We start from the raw sequence: 25,116 nt of genomic DNA, 5'->3' as shown, positions 1-25,116 counted from the left end.
GAGGTAATATCAGTCAAAATATAAAAATTTAATATTTAAACATTGTCCGTAAAATACATAAAGATTTGGGTATCCGGCCCAAAGCTGATCCACGATTTTGAAATCTGGCCCAGTAGGGAAAGAAATTGAATAGGCCTGACATAAAGACTTGTTTGCTTCAAACTGGTTCTGATCTCCTGGTCTGTTCTCTGGGTGTTTCGTTGTCCTGCTGGTGTCAAGAAGGAGCCGGCTCTGATTGGTCACTTCAAAGACCTGGCTCTATGAGCCATTTCGTTTGCAACCGTCTTTGTGACTGTCTTTGCTTGTCATCTAGAATCATCTGGTGCTGAAGCATAACTAGCAACAGCCATGAAACTCATGCAACAGAAGTGAGAGTGTAATATTTTTGCTTAAAACATGGACAGCAATAACCACATTTTACCAATGAATGTCAATATTACATATTGCACCTTTTTAAGGCTTTGAGTAAACGAGAATCAGAATGCTTTTTGGCAACAATTTAAAAATGGCTGCGTTTTCAATAGAAGTTGAGGTCCCTCAGTTAACCATATGTTTATTGATAAGAAAATGAATGATAAAACTTTATTTCTGAAGTCACTGAGTGAGATGAATGGTATCTGCTCTCTGTTCTCTGAAACATTAATTGCTCAATGTGAACATAGCCCATGCTTTCCTCAGTAAATCCAAATTTTTTGGAAAGCCACACTTCCTCAAACATGACACTTCGTAGCTGATAGATGAAGCTGGGAAAAAAAATAGAATGACACAGCGCAAGTGTAAGAGAAATTGGTGAAATGTTGGGGGTAGGCAGGATGAAAGCAACCACCAGCACAAACGCTTCTAAAATAGAAGGGTCTATTGAGCAGAGACATCCCTGCTCCCCACTCCCACCATGAAAAAATATGACATCCATGAATAGGCTACTTTATCTTCTGAGGAAGTTCTAGTGAGAGAGCAGGATGTTCCCCCTCAAGATCTACTTGAGATGGGCTGAAGACCTGTTTATATTAACCCCTTTCTCTCCCTCTGACACTATCCAGTCTCACCCACCTTCCCTCACCGAGTTGCTATAGTGCCCTTAAAAATGAAAAAAGGAAAAGTCCTACCCACTCTGATTGCTTGTCCACCCCAACATCCTAACAGCTCTTTACTAAGCTGCACATTAAACAAAATATCAAATGGAGGGTATCAGTGTGTACAAAGAAAGGCAGAAGAGAAAATACCTTTGGTAATTAAAGAACAGTTAACACACTAAGAGGGTTTAATTTGTTTACTGTGTGGCACAATCAACTGAGATTGTATGTGTTTTGAGCTTAAGTTTAGAAAGTCACTATCAAACACCTAAAGCTTCTTAGGACAAATGCTGTTAGAATGCTTAGTGCTGAAAGAATTTACAGAAAATTCTGGAAGACCTGAACTGGAGCTGCGATGTCATTATTGTGGAAGATACCTAAATGGGCAGCAGTAGTTCTGGAGGTAGAGTGAGTTGTCCAGTAGTCAGAGGGTTGCAGGATCGATCCTGCTTGTTGTTATCTCCTGGGCCTCTGGTATGGCTGCTTGTTGCCCCCCACCCCACCCAACCCTTGGCCAGAGAGCCCGAGTTTGACACCCAGTGTTGCCAACTGTTTTTGACTGAAAGTAGCTGAAGTTCCCCCCAAAAGTCACTAGATGCCGCCAAATGACGCCACGTGCTAATTTGCGTACGACGCAATGACGTCATCTGGTTTGCGTGATGACGTCACCACGTTTGCATCATGACGTCACCGGTCTTGTAGAGTAAATCAAATAAAACCCCCGTGATATTATTTTAAAAAATTATTTAATTTCTTTTTTAATACTTTATTAAAATAAAAACCCCATAGAATACAAAACAGAAACCTTTAAAACATCAAGGAAAGATGGCACAAAAAAAATGGAAGGAATATTTATATTTCGTCTGAAGAGAATAGAACTCTTAAACACAAAAATATTAAATTGATAGGAATGTGTGTATGATTGAATTAAAATGAATTTTCTGTTGTAGTTTTCAAGTGCCTTGAGATGTATTCTTCTGTTGTGATTCAGTGCTATATATTGACCTAAAAGATTATATATATATATATATATATATATATATATATATATATATTGTTTTTGTTTGGTTTTGTTGTTTTTAGTACTTTTGTGTACAAAGAAGCAGGTCGTATTTAGTATTCAGAAACGTTACATGCAAACTGCCAATGACTTACAGTATTATTCCGTTTTTTTTAATAAAAATTTTAAATGTGCCACGTTATTGAACTCATCATAGAGTTCCAATGTTCCTTGAATGCACCACAAGTGGTGCGAGAAGCCATGTGTGAGTGCGACGCTGCCTGCCAGTGCCAGCCGAGCTCAGCTGCCGAAATGCGGCAGGATGGCGGAAGGAGCGGTCGCCCTTTATGTAGCTCCGGTGGCGATCTCAAATAATGGACTGGTGAAAGAAAACCCACAAAAGGTTTGATTGGCCAACGGAGGTAGCGTGATCATGCTGCAAGCATATGCGCAGATCATTTTCTTTCTGATCCTCTGGAAGGAAGGACGGTCCTGTTGCTTCAGATGCCTCGCTAATCTGTAGGTAAAGTCTGCTACAAAGTTGTAGTCAAAGTAGCTGAGGGGGGTCAGAAATGTCACCAGAACTGTCGCTAGGCGCTTTTTTGAAAAAATGTCATTAAGGGGGTCTGAAAAGGCGTTAGAAATGGTGACAAATTCGCTAAGTTGGCAACACTGTTGACACCTGTGTCCTATAGAGAAACCTTACATACTGTATACAAGCACGTGTATGCACACAGGTGTTCGAATGGTGCTCTCTCAAGTCTGGACTTGAGCATTGTTAACAAATAACCTAAGGCTGTGGTTGGCACTAAATGATCTATAAATTATTACAATGTGCTTTTCAGCAAAAAGTGTTACTGTCATATATCCTCATGTGATTGGCGCAGTGATATTTTTGTGTGTACCCCTTTTTTTGTTTTGTCTTTTTCTACAGGTCTAGAAGCAAATTCTTCTACATCTGTACATCCTATTGGTTATTTTTGTCATAGAAATTACAAAGAGGTGCTGGGGCCTCATTTATCAAGCTTGCTAATGCACAAAACGGGGTCAGAAAACTGTCTGCTTAAGCAACTTTCCACGCATACTTTGGGATTGATGAAACAAAACTTAGTGGAAAACTGTGCGCAACTTTAAGGTGACTAAGGACCTTGCTTATGCACATTTTGGACATGGAGAGCACCTGCAGTGTTGCTGCTGAGAAGGATAAAATTATGAAATCCTGCAGCATTATTACTTGTTCCGCTTCGTTTTCACACAGAACAAGACCCCCACATGCGCGCGCGCACACACACACACACACACACACACACACACACACGTGTACACACACGCACACACAGCCTGAAGCACAGAATACAACATTACTAAATAAACCCTAGTTCACTAGATTTTTCTAACATTATTGTTAAATCACTTCAGTCACTACTCTGACTCAGTTGTAGCTTATTTGTAGCATGATGATCTCCGAGGTGATGAAACAAGCTGGATATGTTACAAATTTCTTTCTGCCAACTTGGCAGATGCCATCGTCTTGAATTTCTCCTTTTCTCAGCTTGGGAATCTAAAATATTTCCACAAAGGAGACTTCAATCTCTTTCTAGGTAGAAACAGAGCAGTCCTGGTAGTTCGTCCTTTTCAGTTTTGCTTTTGCCCATGCAAGTCAAACTTAATTTATTTTTAATCGGCAGTGTTGGAGAACTCTTCACCGTGGATTAACCACAATGTTTCACATCATGGTTAATTGTCAAACTGGTTAATACCTGCAATCCTAGTACAGAGTTTTGCAGTAAGGGGCCATGCATTATCATGCTGCAACATGAGGAGACAGTTGTGGATGAATTGCACAAAAATGGGCCTCAGGATCTCATCACGGTAGCTCTGTGCATATAAAATGCAATCAAAATGCATCATTGATTGTTGTCCAAAACACATGCCTACCAATGCCATAACCCAGGATGAACAGAGTGCATGTCCAATGTGCCAGACATCATCGAATGCCGGCATTTGGCGACTCAAGTCACTTCACATGATGAACTGCAGTCTGCTCCATTACTATGGAGCTAGGATTGAGACAATATTCAATGTAACTAGTACCACGTTTTGTAATTTTGAACATGTTTCATGACATGTAACTTTGGATTCATAACTTGTAACTTAAGTTTTCTGACTTGTAATTCTCAATTCGTACTTGTATTTCTTGTTTTGTAACAGGAAATTTTCATTTTGTACATGTATTTTTTTTTTGTAAAATCAAACTTTTATTTTGTACATTTACTACTCATTTTGTAACATCAAACATTCATTCAGAAACATGAAACTTTCATTTTTTACCTAGCAGACTTCCAAAAAATAAAAAAAATCAATGTACATGTTTGAAATCAAAACTCTCAAAACACACATTTCATTCTACAGGTACAAACCTCAAATCTACAGTGTTACGGATCATTTTGTCTCAATTCTAGCATCAGTGGGATGAACTTGGGTGGAACCAATGAGAGCACGAGTCTTAGCTACCAATCACGTTTCTCGAATTCCTGTCCAATCATTGGGAGAGGAGGGCAGAGTTCTGTCAGAGCTGTAGAAGGAGAGAGAGAGTTACGACACTCCAATAGACTTCTGTGAAAAGAATGGAATGCGGAAGTCACGTGGTTCATGTAGCTTCGACTAGTTCCAAACAGAGAGACGTGGTTCACTTCATTTAGCTAGTCAGTCGGTAATTCTGCAACAGTGGCTCTAACTAACACAGCACTAGTTGACAGACAGCATTACAGCGTGAAATCCAGCTTGTGAACAGGTTCTGTGAGGAATTCTTTTCAGGAGGTCGCATTTCAGGCTCTCCACATCATATGTGACTGACTTTTACGTTATAACAACGATCACACACTAGGAATGTTATAAAGCGCCTATATAGGACAGTTTCTTTTGTATATTATCTGACTTTATAAACTCCCAACAACAATGTGCTTTTTTTTTTTTCAGGCTAAATCTACCCAAGACACTGGCTGTCAGACTGATTTAGCTGCAAGAATGCACTTGTCCAGGCTGACGTGAAGTTTTACCGGCATAGCAAAGGTGAATTATTTTTAATAATCTTCTATGTAAACATTTTATTATTACCTTCTAGTTTTAATTTTTTTACAGATTATTGTTACACGTGATTTTATGCTCTTTTAAACGTTTATAAATGTGCTGCTTCTTTGTTTTTTATAGAGCTCACAGCCGCAGTGTGTCTTGTGACACATGGACCATGACAGAAATTCATCTTCCAGAAAGTCCCAGAGAAGCATCCACACCCCCTGAAAAGACCAGGATGTGAGGTGTCTGCTGTTGATTCCAGCTTCCACCTCAGTGACAGTGCAAGCTCAGTGAACTGTTCAAGGTAAAAAAATTAAAACATTTCAGAATTTTTAAGATATTAACAATTAAATAAATGTATGTGATTACATCATGATATCATGAAGGAGGCTACTGATTCTGGCCCTGTGACACTTGGTGGTGACGTGTGAGCTGATTCACCTGGTAAATAACTTTTACATTAAATATTTTGTTTTTGCTATCAAAAGTAAATTAACTAATAACCTGCATTATTGCAGGACACTCAGCAAAATATGGACTCTACACCATGAGGCAGGCACACGTTAATACTTATAAGAGCACATAAGGTGAGCAACACCACATATTATTATTATATTAATGTACTCTGTCCTGGATTTGTTTTCTTTCTGCATCTCATCATTAGCCTGGCTGATCACCTGATAACTCCTGTCATCTGGTTATGACAGCATGAGGATGTCCTCACACACCTGTAACCTATCAGCTCATCTGGCAGAATAGAGAGAGAAGAGACAACACCACATCTCCTGTTCCTGGAAAGCCTTCAGCCATCCTTCGATGACTGAGAACCTCCATCAGCTCTGTCTCCTGTCTGCCCACAATTATTATAATAAATATTGTGTTTGACAAGTTTTTTGTGCTGCCAAATATCTCATTTTGATTCCAGTTTTGATATTTTAATGGATATTTATAAATTACATTATTTGAATTATCACATTGTCGCATGTTTAACTAGCTGTATTGTGATGAATTAAACTAGCACCTCACTGTTAAAAGCTCGTTTTAATTTCAAGCATGTTTAAGTATTTATGGACATGAACAAAAACAGGAAATATATAAATTGAGATTTATTTAATTAATATAACAAATAAGGGGGAAAGAGTCATTGAAAGGCACATTCTTCTGGGAGCTCCTGATCCTGACGACACCAGCAGAGGAGACCACCTGCAGACACCAGAGGACCTAGAACCGAGAGAGCAGCTGTTATTAGTAAATAAATAAAGAAATCAGGGCAGTTTTAGTGGGCTGAACACATTACAGAATAATTTTCTCATGGGATATTTTCATAACTTTCTGCAGCAGACTGTAGCTTGAGTCCAGAGCTCCTGGAGACCTGCTATCCAGCACGTTTCAGTGGTTTTCCTGCTTTAACGGGTTAGATTAGCTGTTAAGCAGCTCAGCTATTTGTTGCTGATTAAAACCAGGTGTGTTGAAGCAGATAAATCTCTAAAACATGCTGAATACTAGCTCTAGGGCCGTGGAGACAAACCCTGCAGCTAATCTGATGCTATGGCTAACGGCTACTTACATTCAGAGCTGGTTCTGTTGGGTCGGTTCCGGTAGTTTCAGGCAACTCACAAGCTCAAAACAATAAGGCTTAGGTCCGCTTGTCTCCTCCAAATAGACTTGGTCCCTTTCTTCTCGAGTGTCTGTGTAAGGAGGGGGAGAAACGTCCTCCACTTCTAATGACTGCTCAGAGTGAAGGGAGCTAGCATCATCCAGTTAGCCGTCGTCTTCGTCACTGCCGCGGCTCCGCCCTCTCGGTCCTCCAGGCAACGCCTACTAATGTGGCAGTTTTTAAAATTGATACGTGGGTGGAGTAAGACTCTGAGGGGGGAGTGACAACTTCTTTAATGCCTCTTGTGTTTTTCATGCCTTTTTGACTTTCTGTTTCCTCCCTTAGGTTTTCCAGCTGGGTTCCCTGGTTGCATCGCCTGTTCCTTTCTCCTCCTGGCCCTGACGCCGGCTCCTCATGGCTTCCTGGGATGTCCCTCTCTCCTGATACCATCTCATGTCCCCCCTCACTTTCCCTCATCTCATTTGCCTCACTGCTGCTGCTGCTTTCCTCATTCTCTCAAATTAAAATGGCACAGTTAGAATAAAGAATCATTTTTAAATAAAATAAATAAAAATGTCTAATATTTCTAAAGATTGGTACCACAGTTTACTTGAGAACAATAAATGTGGTCACTGGTCAGTGGACCAACATGCAGTGGTTCTGCTGTACTTCACAGCGGGATCCTTCCTCCTCCTTGGTTCAGGGCGATGAACAAACACAGCATCAGCCCGGAGTCTCACCTTGCCTTGCCTAGTCTTAGTAAACTGTCCCTCCTCTACATGTGCCTGTAGAGTGGTGTATTAGTTTATTTCCTGCCACATTTAACAGTTTAATTGCAGCCTTGTGCAGTTGAGAGCAGAACATGTAGAGCCTTGATAGAAAACATTTGAGAGTGCACATTAAACTCACTGCACACAGCTTTTTGTTATTGTGATCTCTGGTCATGGTGAGGTTGCTCCTGCTGACTTGAGCCAACCATTTTCTTCTCTCTGCATCTTTGGGTAAGCCATAATTCTGATTCCTCCCTCAGACCGATTGCTGTATGCAGCGCAGCCAACCATGTAAGATAATCAACCTATAAAGGTATTATTAAAATACTATTTTTGTACATATAGAAATATTGAACAAAGCAAAAAATATAAAGATGTAAAATTTCATTTGAAAATTTTATCCAATCCTAAAATTAGTCATTTCAAATTTTAACCCACGGACACATTTTATTTTAATAATAATCAAAATAAAGTTATTCAAAAGAGTTTCATTAGGTCTTGAGTACATTGCTCATAATTAACGATTCAGCGTATTTGTGCATATGTAATGACTAAACAATGTTGGTAAAATGCTTTATTAAAATGCTGTTAAACATGTACAAGTTTGGTATTCATTTTTTCACAGTTAACACTTTTTTTAATCTACCTTGTTTGACCGTACAGTTTTATTGAAATTTTCTTTTTAATTAGTTGCTATTAGTCAGGCTGTGGAAGCCAGATAAACTGGGTTATAGATGCATGTGCTGTCTTCACATAAAAATATAAAGTAATGATTGTAAAATGTATTCTACTGAACATAACAGATCATCATTCAAAGCATAAACAGCTGCATATTTTCTTCAAGGTAAGCTGGAGCAGAATTCTAGCTTTCAATAAACACTTTAAAATGGATATTACAACTCGAGTTTAGGGCTTCTTGTAGGACTTAAAGTATTAAGTATGCTTATATTAGAGCAGTGTGTTGCATTACTACATCAAATTTATTGCTATAATACAGCGGTTCCCAAATTTATTTAGCCGCGCACCCCCTTCTATGTACCGACCATGTCGACACACCCCCCAGCCCCCACATCAGGGCATGGCTATATATATATATATATATATATATATATATATATATATATATATATATATATATATATACTGTATATATATACATACATACATACATATATGTAATCAGACATCAAGCTAAACAGTCACTTGACAGACAGGGTTAAAAAAATATGATCGACCTTTTCCCCCATCACTTCCATTTTTTAAATAGTAATTAATAAACATTCGATACCATTACAATTTCCTTTGATTTAATTTTAAATAAATATTTAGAGTGCCCAGGTAGCACATAAACAATGCTATTTAACGGTTTTGTTACAGCAGGAACGTTTAACCAGAGCTCTCTCCTTCCTTCTGCTCTGCGTAAACCTGAGCTGATCACCTACTTGTGCGTAATCAAATGTCTATAGGGGAAAAAGCTGTAGCCATGAGGTTCACTTTTGCTTCAGACCGACTTATTGCTGTTTTATGGTGTGGCTGAATCTGCGATCCGCTGCCACGCTGACTGGAATAACAAATGCTGCAGTAAGGGGAGTTGTGGTCAGGTTCATGAAGAGTCACTGGCTGGAGCGGACTCGAATTTCATACGTCATCCCAAAATAGAAGCTAATATCTTAATTTGACCTTGAATGAAACATGTTGTTTTAAAACCTCTTAAAAGTTTTTTTTTTATCACGGAGGAGGCAGCGCTCATTTCTGCCTTCAGTCTGACGGTGCGGCGTGCGCTTATTGAATGTGTGTGTGTGTGTGTGTGTGTGTGTGTGTGTGTGCACGCGGCACAGCTCCATGAGCCGCTCCAGTCACAGCGTCTCGTTCTTGGCGCTATTTAAACCAATGTTGTAAAATTCCTTCTGCCCAGCCCAGATGTGCACCCGTGAGCCGTGGTTCCGCTGGAACGCCTCTGACCTCTGACAGAAGCACTCTGAACTTCAGATCTTTGGCGCGCTGTTAATAGCCTGAATGGGAATCATTTCTTGATTTATTTAGTTACATCCACAATGTTCTGTGTGAGGTTTACAATGTCAGAACACCTGCATGAGACAGGTGTTAATTACAATCTGCCAGAATGACTCACCACCTTCAGACAACACCGTTAAAAATGATCAAATACGGATCTGGAGGTTTGTCCTAAAATTGAAGTGGCAGCAGCCCGTTATTTCTCCTTCTCTGATGTTACTGAGGCACAAACCTCTCACACCAGTGTTATTCTGTTGCTAAATACATGAGTGCGTACTGAATATATATAGATTGTGTGTGTTTTAATGGACAGGAATCCAAACAAGTAATGCATGTATTGAGATTTACTTAATAATTAAAAAAATATTAACGATCGAAGTCCAGAGGAGGAAGGAATCCTTTATAAAGGCACATTCTTCTGTTGGATCCTGAAGTTGGCACAAGGGGGATTGACACCAGATAATTACCTACAACCAAGAAAAAAAAAAAACTGGTATTAGTTGACTGAATGATATCAGTCTTTAAATCAGAGCTGAGTTCAATTTTAATGAAAATGTTTTTGATTGTGTAACATAAATGTGAACATTACAGAATGATATTATCATGAGGTATGCCTTAGGCATTTCTCCACAGAATGTATTTACTGTAGTAACGATTCTAGCTCAGGGGTAGCAACCTGGTCCTAGTGAGCCGCTATCCAGCATGTTTTAGTTTTTTTCTCTGCTTCAACACAGTCGATTCAGCTGTTCTGCCGAGGCCAGTTAAACTGCTGATTAAAATCAGGTGTTTTAAAGCAGATAAACCTCTAAAACATGCTGAAAGTGGCTCTCTAGGCCCAGAGTTGCCTAGCTCTATTACAGTTTACCATTCAGATACTGGTCCTCGCTGGCTCGGTTACGGTGGTCTCAGGAAACTCACAAGCTCAAAACATACGGCTTAGGTCCACTTGCCTCCAAGTCTCTTTCCTCTGGTGAAGGAGTGGGAGAGCATCCTCCACTTTAAATGACTGCTCAGAGTGTAAGAGCTAGTGTTGCCTTGTTAGCCATCTGTCTCCCAGTCTGTCTGTCACTCATCGCCGCAGCTCCGCCCTCTCAGTCTGCCAGGTGACGCCTCCTTGTGGCTCATTTTTCAAAATGGAAATATGGGTGGAGTAAGGCTCTGGAACTGATGTTACGAAGCAGGTCTCAGCTCAGTATTAATCAATCAATATCTATCCACATCACTGAAATCAATGCACCTTCACTAGAAATGTCATAGACTTGTCAGGCAGACTTTATTTAAATTTACAATAAACAATTTCATAAGTCACAAGAAAATCTTGTACCTTCAGTTTCAAATACAATGTTTTTCTATCCCCTTTTGCTGCATTAATTAAAAATACCTGCTGGGAGTCCGTTCTAATGTTAACCCAAGTCAACTCAGTTGGATGAAAAACTACACAACAGGTCGCAAAGTTGTTTTACTGCCAAAATAGACACATCAAAACCAATACATCCATTTCAAGAGTAATCAAACATAAATTGAAGGTGTTCAAACATGAGAAAACAAAAAACAGAGAAACTAAACCTCAAGTAAAATTGATGTGTAGCAAAGGATTTTTTAGTACATCAGTATCATCTGGCTCTAAAAGGAAAAACATTGCAAAGTATATTGCTCTCAGTTATTATACTTTCTCCATGAAAAACATTTAACCAATGAAATTAAAATAAATAAAACAAAACCTCGTCCAATTGATTTGATCGCTCTGTCAGTAAAAGAAGTGCTTTTGGTTCACTAAATGATCTTAAATAAACCAGATTTATATTACCGTCTAAATGGTAACTGTAATGAAGTATTTTTTTTGCTGCAAATATACATTCAAATGTTTATTATAATCAATAAAAATGTGTTTGCTTGATAATCTTAGGCATGTTTGTCGCCTTAGGCCAGAGCATCAAGCCAGGTGTACACTGTGCGAGTTTTAGGCACATTTTGAGCCGGTTTTCCTCTCGTGTGAGAATCTTTGTTGTTGGGGTAAGTTTTGAGTCGTGCATTGTGTCGTTTAAAGGAGATGACGAGAAGTGATTGACTCAATGTTAGATATTTTGCTCATTCGTCGTAAGGGTATCGTAATGTTGAAGCAGTGCTACAACCCAAATGTACCAGAACATCAATGCCCCATAAACCTTATGTCCTTCTACGGCAGGCCTGAAGGACAAGAGACATCAATAACAGTCTCTGATCTTCTATTTTTAGCAAGTTTTTTAGGTCTGACGTGTTGCAACTAAACATACAGTCAGCAGGCAGGTCCAATCCGTGCATTCCACTGAGAACATGACTTGTGAGCTTTGCTCTGCAAGGAAGTCGTACAGTCTGAGTTGGAGCAGAATGCTACAAGATTCTGCTACTAGTGAAAAAGTCGTACAGTGTAAACAAATAATATCTTTGTAGAACAACTCAATATAACATACGTTCATTTCCAGAATATAAGCATTTGGCAAAAAACATAGATTTGTCCCAGCAGCACGAAAGATTCAAGAACCAATTATTACAATTTGAAGTATGTTGAATATTGGGAAAGTTTCATAAAGCATTAGCACAGAATTATTGAAAAAATATACCAATTTCTTTATAAATCAAGCTCATACACTGGAATACATTCATTGCACAGTTACATAAACATCCCCCGCCCCACCCCAGCACATACACACACACACCATTTTTATTTAGCAGCTCATGTGTTGTAAAGCCTTCAATGCCACATGAAGGTCCTCTCCCTTAACTTAAAGCACTGTAAACATTTAAACTCTAATGGATTTTAAAGACCAGCAGGACAGACTCCTGCAAATATGTATGTATATAAAAGTATTGAAATATTAATTTGGCTATCCCATGATTCAACCTACATTCAACAGTACAGCATTAGGTTTAGAGATCTGTTGAACTTGGTAAAACAGACACAATTAACTTATCCCCATTCCCGATAAACTTAACATGGAGAAGGACTCTCTGATGTAGATACTTTTAAAAATAATTTATTTTACTGTCTGTGCTGAGTTACACAGCAGGCCTTCATCTCAATAATACTATGGAGCAGTGATTAAGTGTTTATGCTATAAAAAAGTAAACACTTGACTTTGTGTGAGTAGAACTTCCAAGGGCACATGTTCCGGAGGACATTAAATCGATTTTTAACAGCAGACAAGCTGATATGTGGGGGAAATAAGGATTTGTTTTTCTATTGTTTTCTGCAGATTCATTGTAACACCTCAAAAACTCACGTGAGCACATCTTTCTTTCTTTCTTTCTTTCTTTCTTTAGGAAGCTTGGAGAACAATGTAAGGCCATCTGGCTATACTCAAAATCCCAGCATGCATTGCAACAAAAAAAGAGAAATATCTGGGCCAAAAACCCCTGTAATGGGTATACATGTACAAACGTCTCTGAACTTCCAGCACATTCATTTCATATTCAGAAAAAGTCTGCTGGGTTTTTTAGTTTGGAAATTAAAATTTCTATATAGCAACAAAGTCTAATAAACAATAATTTGAATATTTTAGATACGTTCTGAGCCCATTTACCTCTGGTCAGAAGAAAGGGGAAGAAAGCATCTGGGCTAGATATGCTCTTATGAAAAGATGTTTCATGTATGCTGACAAATTATTTTAACAAACATCACTGTCTAAGCAACAAACCGATTTTCTTTAATTGATTGAGATTCTTGTATAATTCACAGCAAGTTGTTTATATCCAAAATTAAATAATTTTCATGTTATTTACAGCTTTTATTTTTGTTGACATTTATTAATCAAGGTTAAATCTCATTGAGAAAGAATTCCTCATTTTCACCTGTGTACTCTCATGTACTTGTCTGATGTAAATCTTAAAGCGCTACCTTTTCTTGCTCAGCAAGAGTTAATTAGTTGATCATTGCAAATTCTAAGACTTTTCGAACCAGAACTAGAACTTGATGGAAACATCCAGCAGAAACTGTAGGTTCAAAGACTTTTCCCTGACAAGCATCTGTCTGAAACTCGTCTTTTTCCCTCCACTGTAAACAAATGAAAATGTGGGTAAAAGTTTGACACATGTGACAAAAACACTGTAGTTCTGTAGTAAAATAAATTACAAAAAGTTTTTTTCTTAAAAAAGTCAAGATCTTTCAAACTCAGAAACCATATTTCAGTTTATAAATACCTTTACAAATATACATGATAGCTATTCAAATAAAACCTTTCTTTACAAAGTTAAATTTGTTATACGTTTGTGACAGTGGTGACTTCTATCCATATTCGTTGTATTCTAAGTATGGCTGAATGCAAACGTGCAATAACGATGATAAACAGAACGAGTCATCCCTCACATAAAACAAATAACACAAACAGACAGAAGTAACCATGCTTTCAGAAATAAGTTCCATTAAAAAGGTTCATTCTGGCCTTTGTGGCATCTTACTATTTAATTTCTTCTAAGATCCCAACATTTATTTGGCTCCAAGGGCAGCGCATGGGACAAAATAGGAGGTTCTTGCCAACACCATTCCTAAACAGTCTCTTAATGCCCTTTATTTCTTGCTGCTCTTATTCTAAGTTAAGGAGGTATTATCTAGTAGGCACGGAATGGTTTCACCCCGCACATTCTCTGTAACAAACGACAGGCCAGAAAAATAGAATTTTATTCCTAAAACAAAGTTTAACAGTCAATATATAATCCTTCATTTTTGAGTCTCTTGTAGACAAAGATCCCAAACTACAGTTTACGATAAGCTGAAGTACCGTGGAAGTATTGCAGGTCGAGTTGTGCTGATATCTTGACGAGCTTGATTTCAGGGTGGCATTAGCCATAAACTGTGAGGACAGGTCCACATTTTACTTTCACAAGCTCAGGTCTTATGTCCTAGCCACCTCTTTGCTGGTGAGCTGTTTGGGAAGACAGGGTTCATCAGGCAGGGAGTCGTGTCCAAACACAGAGTCATCTCCTGATGAGCAGGTACTATTAGAGTCCTGACAGGTGGGCGAGTACTGCTCAAACGGCACGGACAGGTCCAGGTACTCCTGTTATAGGTTACAGAGTTAGAATGGGATGTATGGGATGCTCACATACAAGAAAATCTGTGACTAACCTAAATCTTCTGCTACACCTTGTCAGTTCCTAAATATAGTTCAACTTATCCTATTATCTGGATTTCTTACATGAAAGTCAGTTTATATGTTACTGAATTCTAGTTTGTACACTTGTCAGTGTTAAATGAATTGTGTTGTTCATAAAATAACTCATCTAAGTCTTTTCTGGTTAACGATGTGAGGGAGGATCATCACGATAATTTCTCTTACAGAAACCTGACAGAAGATCATGTTAGTTTTAACAGACTAATTCCTTTTATCTAAAGCCAAGGAGGAGCAAAAAGAAGTATATGTTATTCAGTCAGGTCTGTTGATTAACTTTAGAATGAATTTTTGACAGGGATGCTTTTTAAAAATCGATATCTGAAATACCAATCATATCCAACACTTAATGTCCGATACCGATAGAAATGTCATTTTATAAATGCTAAATCCGATCTTTTCCACCCGATTCTAGATCTTTTGGAAATCACAAGATCAGGCCCGACTTTTGATCACGTGATCAGATCGGAGCATTCCTCAACAATAATCTTTGACTGCATTCCATTATCACTTTTAATATTGTTACAAGTGTGTATTTATGATCTATGTACTGAATCTACATTCGTTTTCTTTTATTTGTTTTAATGTGTACTTTTTTTTTACATGGAACCTATTTTTCTCCACCGCTGGGACTGCAGTTACTGAATCTATTGCAAACAGTCGTTTGTGCGTTGCTGACATTATTGTAGTAAGTACATTGCTAGCATTTGATAAAAATTATACTTAAAACTTAAGTCCTGATTGCTTGAACTTTAAGATTTTAGTCTTTTAGTTAAGAGAATATTCATGTAGCACTGACTTACTCTAATCTTAGTGAGGTTTAGAGGTTTCTATATTTGTGGTGCATGCATGAACAGCAAATGTGTTGGGGACTTACTTCAGTGGAGGTAATTGATAAAATCCGATCAAGATCTTCTACTAACTGCCTGAAGGTTGGCCTCTGTGATGGAACTGCATGCCAGCACTCCTTCATGATCATATACCTGAAATTCACATCTATCATCACTACACATCTCATTTGATTTAAGTAACAAAAGTGCAAATTGACAAGTGCTCACAGACACCAAACGGGATGTTTGTAATCCAAAAGGGACAAGAACTGGGATACGTCTGACGTAGCAGTACCTGTGATTCATTGTTGTTTATAATCTCCTCACTTAAAAAGCAAGTTTGTTTTAAAGTGTACTTTTGGAAACTGTTCTTTGAACTTCTAAATGTCGGGGCTAATATGGCCCAGGAGCCCTGATAACATGCCTATATTCAAATACAAATAAAATGTGGTTTTAAATTCTAGGGCCACTTTCAATGTGAATCACAGCTTCCAGTTAAAAACAAATAAAGTGATCTTAAAAGTGTTTTGCTACATACAGCTCGTGTGTGCAGTTGGCAGGTTTGTCCATCCGATGTCCCTCTTTCAACAGCTTGAAAAGTTCTTCCACTGGGATACCTGGGTATGGAGAACCCCCAAGAGTGAAAATCTCCCACAGCAACACCCCATAAGACCACCTGAGGGAGAGAACAAAATGCATATGATGAGTAATGAGGTGAAGAAGCACTAACAAACTACAAGTTCAGAAGGATGTTTTACTAGTTTCTAGAGCTCTGTGGGGGCTATTATCCAGATATGGAAACAGCATCAATTCACCCTAAACCAGCCATCATAAGGTGTTCCACATAAGATTTCTGTTTGAGGAGTCCAACAATAATCAGGAGAGCTCTGCAAGAGCCAAGAACCAGTCGGGGAGACGGTTTAAAAAAAACCTATAAGCAATGCACTGAACAACCATGCACGCTCCCCACACAAGACTCCATTGTTGAACAAAAATCATGTTGACACTCTGTTAAAGTTTGGAAACAGCAATTAGAGAAGCCAGTGGATTACTAGAAGACTATAGTATGGTCAGATGAAAGCTAAATGGAACTTCTTGGCTATGTTTCTACACATGATGTTTGGAGAAGAAATGGAACTGCCCACTATCCCAAGAACATCATATCAACAGTTAAGTTTGAAGGTGGAAGCATCATGGTGTGGGGCTGCTTTACAACAAGAGGTACTGGCAGATTTCTTATTATCGATGGCAGGATGAATGGAGAAATGTACTGCTGCCATCTACCAGAAAGCTGAAAATGAAAAGAGGGTGGACATTTCAGCAAGATAATGATCACAAACACAAGACCAAGGAAACAACCAAATGGTTTCAAAGTAAGACAATCAAGTTGCTTGCATGGCCCAGTCAATCTCCTGACCTAATTCCTATAGAAAATCTATGGAGAGAACTGAAGATCAAAGTTCATAAAAGAGGCCTCCAGAAACCTTCAAGAACCTTTGTGTGCAAGAGTTGGCCAGAATCAGTCCTGAGCAACGCAGACGACTGGTCTCTCCATACAAGAGACGCCTAGAAGCTTTAATCACCAACAAAGGCTTTTCTATATAGTATTAAATAAAGTGTGTTCAATACTTATTCCCTGTGTCATTTCACTTTAGTTATTATGATTCATCTTGTAAACTTAAATCTTCTGATTTTGTGGTATGAATTAAATATTTGGAATTTTTGTCAACAGCCCACTTAGAAATACCCTCACTTTCATCATACGAACACTCCCAAGCTGGCAGATCTAACCAAACCAAACTACATCCTACTTGTAAAGAAAGTGGAAGATGATCTTGCAAGATGAAAATCCTTACCAATATCACTCATGGGGAGGGTTGCTACAATTAAAATGATGGTTTTACCCTGAATATATTACTTATTTTCAATGATCCTAAACAAGCCACCATCTGACTTTAGATTTCTGGACTCCTCAATCCATAAATTCTTTTGGCAGGATAAACCTCCACGAATTAGCTTAAAAACATTCAGAAGACCAAAGATGGGGAGGGCTGGATCTACCCAACTTTTATCATTATTTCTTAGCCAACAGGCTGACCCCTGAGGTGTCAAAAGCTTATTTTGTATATGGTGAGGGTCGGACATGTTTTTGCTCACTTCATTGTCTATTGTTTTCTTTTAATTTTAATAGTGTAATCATTTTAAACCCATGTGAACATGTAAACCCCTGATAAAGCATTAACTGGGAAATAAAATTCCAAATTTCCATTCCAGTTGTGTGCAGTGGTGGCTGGTGAGAAAAATGTTGGTGGGGCTAATGTACCAATAGAGCTCTTTTGTTATCCTAGTTTACTAGGATTAGCTTTAGCTTTAGTAGCTTTCCAAGTAACTGTTGAACATTTATTATTATTATTTTTCTACATTTTTCATAAATTCATGAATTTTAAAAAGCACAACTGATGAAGTTCCAACGTATTGATGATGCGCATGGGTCTGTTCAGTGTGCAGAGCCTTCTGTCCAAACAAATAGGTACCCTGAACATTTTAGTCTGTTGCCAGAGAGATAATGTTGTGTAGTGATGGCAATGTGTGAATATCTAGATAATTATAAATTGCATCTATGATGTTACCTTGTCTAGAAAAAGGGACAGAGAACTTCTTAACATTTGACATGTTTTGGCATAAAACTCCCAAAAGTCTCAGTCTGTAGGTTTCCTGAAAAGGCTGACATAAAAAAAAGATACGTTCTAATTGGCAGTGCTAAACCAACTGTTTGACTGCATGAGTTTTCTTCTTTTGAAAACCCTGCTGTGACAGCAGCTCCTGTTTTGAGTGGTGTGTTTTCATAAAGCCACTCTAATTCACATACAATGCCTGCTATTTACCAGGTTAGTGGATCGCTGAAGAGATGAAGGGGTATTTGTTCACCAGTGCCTGTATAAGCTTTAAGGCTGAACTTTCATGAGATCAATAAGTGCAAAAGAATACTGAACCAATGATACCATGAATAACATAATTCTGGAAAATTAGGAACTAAAAAAGTCTTCAAACTACCGCCATTACTAGTTTTACCTCTACAGAAAGAAAAATTTTGGAAGGTGTAACAAACACAAACTATGACTTCAGCATGAGTTGTCTGAATCTCTGAATGTTTGATTTAACATGTTTATGCATCTGGTTGTTGTTGATGTTTTGGATTTGTTTTAATGGGTTTTAGCTACTTCCCCTGCCTCATCAAATGAAAAATGATCATGGCCTGTCCTGGTGTGCAGGAATAAACTGGCTTCAGTATGACTACTGTACTGTATAAAGAGAGAGGAGTTTGACATGAGTTCACGTTGTAATCCAGATCTGCTGAAATAACAGAACAGGCTGGATCTCCCCTCAGCCCGTTCCGAGTCTGGTGTAATCACACAAGTTGGGCAGTGCCGACGGGCCCTTGTTTAGCTTGGAAGGCTGTGACACAAAGTCTGACTGTAGCTGCAGGGTGGTGGCGGTAGTGTTGGAGGGTTACCTTGTCACATTCTCAGAATTTTCCTTGCCTTGCCTAGATAGCAGCCAAAAAGATGCAATCAGAGTAGGAAATAAGTTTGTCTCAGCTGCTTTGAAAGAACACACTGAGATGGGTTCATTTGATTATTAATTTGGTTCACTCATTTAAGTTGTATGGGGTGGGGGGGTGGGTGTAGAGAAGTACAAGTACAATTCAGTTGGAGTACAAGTCAGCTGGAGGAGAAAGCAGCTTCAAATGGTAGGACTTTGTTTCCTGATATTTAGACATCATGCCTTTGGTTGGCAACATGACTACCACTGACTTATTTTGCTTTGCAACATTGATGTTTTATCCTGAAGGAGTTCTGTCATGTTGTGGAGTTGCTAATGCTAATGGTTAGCTTCTACTAGCCAAGACGTTTTCTGCTGTTTCCTAGACTCTAAACCAGCAACAGCCTTCCCCGTCGTGAGTCAAGATGGGTGAGTCCATGAATGTTAGTGACAGTGTGACGTAGATCGGTGAGGTTTCTCAAATCCTAGAGTTTCACCTTCTATTTTCTATCAGAAGCTAATGCAGGAAACAGGTGTAGGAGACTATTTACATGTTTAACTTGCACAAAAAACTCAGTGACACATTATAATCAGAAATTATGACTTAAAATGTTTTTTCATTGTTCCACACCTTTTAAAACAACAACACAATTTTGTCCATTTTTGTTAGTTAGTACAAAGTATAAACACGAATGTGGAACCTGTTATTCACAAGATGATAAGGATTACAAAGTAAGATACTTGGGAAGGGAGCAGGGCTATCATGATCAGCCTCATTATTTAATGCATTTCTCCAGTGTTTGCATGCTTGTGTTAACTCACACATCGCTCTGATGTGTGTAGACCCGGTCGAACAAAGCCTCTGGAGCCATCCATTTCACAGGTAGGCGACCCTGAAAAATAAGCAATCCAACACAACCGCTTTCATCAGAAAAACATAGGAACAAAGCAGACAGGTAAATAGACACAAAACGCTACAGTTCAGCCACGCCCTTCACTCACCTGACTGATGGTGACTCACATAGCAAACTGTCATATAGTAAGGTAACACAGTGATTAATTCATTAATTTGGATTTGTATGGCTCTGAACACCAAAACAAATTAATGCCAGATATTTAATAATTTTGGGAACAAACAAACTCCTGTTCAAGGTACAAAAACTAACATTTCCGAATGTTTGGAATGGACATAAAAGCTAGGGTCTGTGACGTTTTGAATACATGCAATAAAATCTCTGTTTTTAGTTTTTAACATGCATTCTACATACAATTCCAAACACTTGTGATTTGTTTTGATTACAGAACACTTGTTCTAAAACTCACATTTGTGGTCTTTTTGTAGTAGTCTATGTTGTGCACGTCTCTGGCAAGCCCAAAGTCAGCTATTTTCATAATGTTGTCCTCAGTCACAAGAACATTCCTGGCTGCAAGGTCTCGGTGAATACACTGGAGGCAGAATTACAAACGTATTTAAACAGAGCATTAAATCCACACACACACACACACACACACACACACACACACACACACACACACACACACACACACACACACAAACATGTTTGCAAGAAGAAAACTGGAAAATGGAAACATTTTATAGAGATGAGCGAGTACACCACTATCTGTATCTGTATCTGTTCAGCCAACTAAATTATCTGTATCTGTACTCGGAATGGGTGTGGCATAACCCGTAAGTGGGCGTGGTTTAACCGGAAGTGGGTGTGGTTTGCATCAATATATTATTTTAAGTCTGAAATTGATAAATTGATATGGAATGATCAGAAGTTGAACGTGTAGTACGTGTATTGTTTATTTGAAAACTATTTACAGAGCAACCTCAGAATTGAGATTAAATATTTTTGATCACAATAGTAAAGGAACTATTTCAGAACAAGTTTTTCATTAAAATCAGAACATTAATATTTAAGTGCATGGATTAATACATCTGAACTCATGCAGTGGGAACTAGGAAATATGAAATGCTAGAACCAGACACAACTTTATATATATTTTTTATTTTAATTTGATTAAACTGATTTTTTTCTTAACGTTCTTGGCATTTTGCCCCACACAAAGTTAAACAAAACAATGTTGATTAAGGTGTGTGTGTCTTAGGCCCTGTCCCCACGTAGCCGGGGATCTGCCAAAACGTAGATATTTTTCTACGTTTTGGCCTGTCATCCACACGAAAACTGAGTATTTTCACACGAAAACGGATCTTTTTACAAACTCCGGCCAAAGTGAAGATCTGCGTTTTCTCCGTTTTGGGTGTCTGCGTGTGGACAGACAAAACCGGAGTTTTAAGGTCCGCAACATCACTTTCCGCGACAAAAAAAAAGCCGACATCACGTGTGCGACCTGTGTTTACACTAGCCGACAGCATGGATGCCCTCAGAGCTGCGATCGCTTTATCAATTGTCCAAGCGCTTTTTGCTTGTTTGTTTTTGCAAGTGGAATTACTGCTCCTTGCGGAAGACCACAGACGAAGGACGAGGTTAAGAACGGGGGAAGTACTGCCGCCTACAGGTCTGGCATGTCCTTAACAACGTATTTATCCGGGTACGTGTGGACAGTTTTTTTTTTAAAACGAGGTGGTGCGGATGCAAGTTTTTGGAGGGGCGGATATTCGTTTTTTTAAAAACCCGGCTAAGTGTGGACTAGGCCTTAGAGAGATAGAGAGGGAGAGAGAGGGAGTAAAAAAAAATTTAAAAACCCGACCGGAGCGGAGGTGACTGATGCAGCACGTCAGCTCTGTCTTGTCAAATGCACCAGGTAAGTTATGAAAAACGTAACTTTAAATATTCAACAGAAAAAGAGGCGAGCTGAAGGAAACCTAGGGAAAACTGAAGAAACGTGAGCAACAGTGAAGCAATCACAGCGAGATCCGTTACTGTCTGTGTGTGTGCGTGGATGAGCCGGACAGACTGCGCTCCCGGCCGGCTAGAGAGTTTTGTGTGTAGGGAGGGGTGGGCGCTCTATGTGACTGACCAATCACAGAGCGTGAAGACAGTCAGTTACCCAATGAGGACTTTCCTTCAGCACGATTACAGATATTTCCGAGGTTTACTTGTCTCATGCTCGTATTCGTCAAAAATGCTTTATCCGTACTGCATACTCGTCTGAAACGAGTATCCGGCTCATCCCTAACATTTAAGCATGATGCCGATTATCTCTTCATGAAATCTTTTGTTCCCTGGATTTTACAAAAAGGATAGAATCATAACTAGACCTAAATCTTCTCCCCTAAAGCAATCTGAGCTAACCAAATCCTGTCAAATTATCTGTCATTCAGCAACAGCTAAGTGTGAAAATAAAACTTGCATGGGTAAAGTGAGTCATGCATACAGATTGATAATCCTGTTCACATATATAGTACAAATGTGCTACTTTTACACAAATGTTCTGGCCATTGATTACACTTGGGACTATAGTTACCAAATCAAAGTTACTTTATTAATCCCAGAGGGAAATAACACAAATCACAAATTCCTTGAGGGTCTCACTGGCGTGATTAAATAATAAAACTGTTCTTGAAACTTGCATTTGACAGTTAGTAGACCCTTGCTTCCCTATTTAAATCTACAGGCTAGCTCCAAACTGAGTTTGCAATTTAAATAAAATTCATCAGTGGTACAGACCTTCTGAGAGGCAAGATACTCCATGCCTCGGGCAACCTGGTAGGCGCAGGACACCAGATCTTTAAATGTGAGCTGTTCGTCTGGGATTTTGCAGGTGTCAAAAGAATAGTCCATGCCTGGAGGACGTCGTGCCCGCAAGTACTCCCTCAGGTTGCCTTTAGAAGCGTACTCCACCAAGACGTACAGTGGACCTGTGGGTCACAAGAGAACATTGCCCCTTGTAGAAAGAGTATAATTCCTGTGTTAATCATCTTCTCTGTATATGCTTAGGACGCACCATCCTGTGTGCAAGCTCCGAGCAGGTTGATGATGTTTTTGTGTTTGCCTATCATCTTCATCATCTCCATTTCTGACACCAGGTCTGACAAATCTTTGTCTGTTGCATCATCTGAAAGCAAGAGGATCAAGTAGACTGAGACATGATCAAAAAGTCTTAAATGAGCATGAGGAACATCTGACCACTGCAGTAAAACACAAAGAATTTGGATTGTTTGTCATATGATTTAGATCGTAGAGAACAGTCATGGTGATTGCTTACCTTTTAGCATCTTCACAGCAACGGTGAGCAGCTTGTTGGGCTTTTCCATATCAATTCCAGATGCGTCAGCCATGACCACCTGACCAAAGCAGCCCTCCCCGAGAGGTTTTCCTAAAGTTAACCTGAAACAAAAACACAACAGGGCTCTCTCCATCAACTCTTAATGCCTTTTTTTTTTTAAATTCGTTTGGTAGTCGAGCTCATTCTTACCGTGTCCGGGGGAATTCCCATTTGGGGTCAGAGGGCAGCTCGAGCTCTGAGACGTTGGCCAGCATTGGACCATCACTGGAGGACAGACGAGCGATCCGAACCAGTGGTGCGTTTGAATTTGTGGAGGAGTTGGAATCCAAGGACACCTGCTTGGGTTAAAAAAATAAACAAAATACTGATATAGTCTCTGAAACAAAAACAAAAATGCGTGAAGGACTCAGAAGATAAAGTTGAGTGTAGCCTCATGAAGCTGAGGTTTTGTTTGACCTACAGCTTTGTTTTATAAAAGGAAACCGGTTAATTTATTACCACCTAAAGGTTTCTCTACTTTTATCTACTGAGCCCGTACCAAGTAAGCCTGACAGTTTTTTTTTTTAATTTTTGTATTTTTTTTACCGTGTCCTGTCTGGCTGTGAAGCAGACAGAATTGATGTCTGAATGCTGGTAACAAGCCTTACAGATTTATTCTCAGGTGGAGCATCAAAGCGTCTGCTTTTAATGTCACGCCTGATACTTAAAACTTTATTGTTATTGTTTTTGAATGCTTTGTAATTCCGACCAGACACGGAGTCAGAGGTGAAAGAGAAAGGAAAAGACAAAAGTTGGGGAGAGGGGGGAAGGGGGTCCACAAAAATAAACAATAATGAACAAGAGTCTGCTTCGAGACCTGCAGAAAGAGACAAGAAAAAAAAGAAAAAGAACAAAAAAAGGACACACAACAATACAACAAGATCAAGCTATCACTGCGCCAACTTGATGAGGAAATATATAATGAACATTGTTTAACTAAACAATCACACAATAATAAATCACAGTGCATTAAGTGCCCACCATAGCCTTGAGACAAGTGTTGAACGTGCCCAAGCCCATACTTTTGAGAGCACCTGTGTGTGTACACGTGCTTGTTTATTTAAGGTTTCTCTATTGGAGCGTCCAATAGAGAGTGTGAGGGACCACAGGTCCGCCCCCCAAAGATGCGCAGGAGATGGGGGAGCTCCAAGTCCCAGAGATCCAGGCGCTGCCCCAGAACACAGGAACCCCAATCTTGAACCCCCAGACCCGGTTGCCACGAACACTCAGGCAGACCAAGGCACAACCCCCCAAACCAGGTGTGGCAGGGGGAGGGGGGACGAAGATCTATATCATCAAAAGAAGTTCCAGGAGAGGGGAGGAGTCAAAGGCCCCACCTGACATATACAGTCATACACAAACACAGTCATACACTCCCTCCCTCATGCTCACAGATGCACATACAACCCAAGACTTGCAAAAATGCACGCCGGTACTGCTGCACATTGGGTACAACCATCACCGGTTACCAGAGTTTGACCCTCTCTGCTGGGGTGCTGATGAGCAGGCTCCCCCGCCCAACGCTGAGCACAGCAACCCACCACCCCAGACCCCAACCAGACGGCCAGATCTCCCTCCTAGCCTCCAGCCCCAGGAAGCCAAGCAACAACAGAGGTGTGCTAAGACCCCTAGTCTCCCTCCGCCTGCTCCATTATAGTGTTAGTGTGTGTTAATGAGGTGTATTCCATGGCTGTGGTGAGCGGGCAGTGTGGGCATTGTCTCGCTTATGCCAGCTGATGCCACCGCACCACCCCACTTGCACCCACAGCCCTCGGTGTCTAAGTGCGGTCTTTACCGTGACTGGCTATACCATAGAGGGGATACATTATTATTCC

At 39.5% G+C, this 25,116-nt stretch overlaps 1 protein-coding gene and 1 long non-coding RNA gene across 13 annotated transcripts in view; one reads left to right on the top strand and one right to left on the bottom strand.

The window, feature by feature from the left end:
- The first annotated feature begins 2,306 nt into the window (after positions 1 to 2,306).
- LOC129163710 (uncharacterized) lies at positions 2,307 to 8,559 on the top strand. Of its 4 annotated transcripts, XR_011517188.1 has the most exons (7): positions 2,307 to 2,592; positions 5,053 to 5,145; positions 5,284 to 5,452; positions 5,535 to 5,592; positions 5,667 to 5,735; positions 5,813 to 5,996; positions 7,091 to 8,559. It is a non-coding gene; the product is annotated as an uncharacterized lncRNA (long non-coding RNA). The 4 variants fall into 4 exon arrangements; XR_011517187.1 differs by lacking the exon at positions 7,091 to 8,559 and having other exon boundaries at positions 2,311 to 2,596; positions 5,813 to 6,040; XR_011517186.1 differs by lacking the exon at positions 7,091 to 8,559 and having other exon boundaries at positions 2,313 to 2,592; positions 5,856 to 6,040.
- Positions 8,560 to 10,779: 2,220 nt separating this feature from the next.
- fgfr3 (fibroblast growth factor receptor 3) overlaps positions 10,780 to 25,116 on the bottom strand; it is a 106,356-nt gene continuing 92,019 nt past the window's right edge. For 7 of the 9 annotated variants that reach the window (XM_015969072.3, XM_015969071.3, XM_070546821.1 and 4 more), the window contains 9 exons: positions 23,432 to 23,580; positions 23,222 to 23,343; positions 22,961 to 23,071; positions 22,684 to 22,874; positions 20,369 to 20,491; positions 19,868 to 19,938; positions 16,041 to 16,178; positions 15,550 to 15,655; positions 10,780 to 14,561 (listed from right to left, as the gene is read on the bottom strand). In XM_015969072.3, coding sequence (XP_015824558.1) covers positions 14,397 to 14,561; positions 15,550 to 15,655; positions 16,041 to 16,178; positions 19,868 to 19,938; positions 20,369 to 20,491; positions 22,684 to 22,874; positions 22,961 to 23,071; positions 23,222 to 23,343; positions 23,432 to 23,580 — 1,176 coding nt within the window. In that variant the 3' untranslated portion in view covers positions 10,780 to 14,396. The remainder of the gene's footprint in view (positions 14,562 to 15,549; positions 15,656 to 16,040; positions 16,179 to 19,867; positions 19,939 to 20,368; positions 20,492 to 22,683; positions 22,875 to 22,960; positions 23,072 to 23,221; positions 23,344 to 23,431; positions 23,581 to 25,116) is intronic. The other 2 variants (XM_015969075.3, XM_070546822.1) reach the window with 1 other exon arrangement.

Source organism: Nothobranchius furzeri, chromosome 18 (genome assembly GCF_043380555.1).
Source record: "Nothobranchius furzeri strain GRZ-AD chromosome 18, NfurGRZ-RIMD1, whole genome shotgun sequence".
NCBI classification, from domain to species: Eukaryota; Metazoa; Chordata; class Actinopteri; order Cyprinodontiformes; family Nothobranchiidae; genus Nothobranchius; species Nothobranchius furzeri.
The sequence above is the reverse complement of the archived record's forward strand: the minus strand, read 5'-3'. Positions and strand labels throughout refer to the sequence as shown.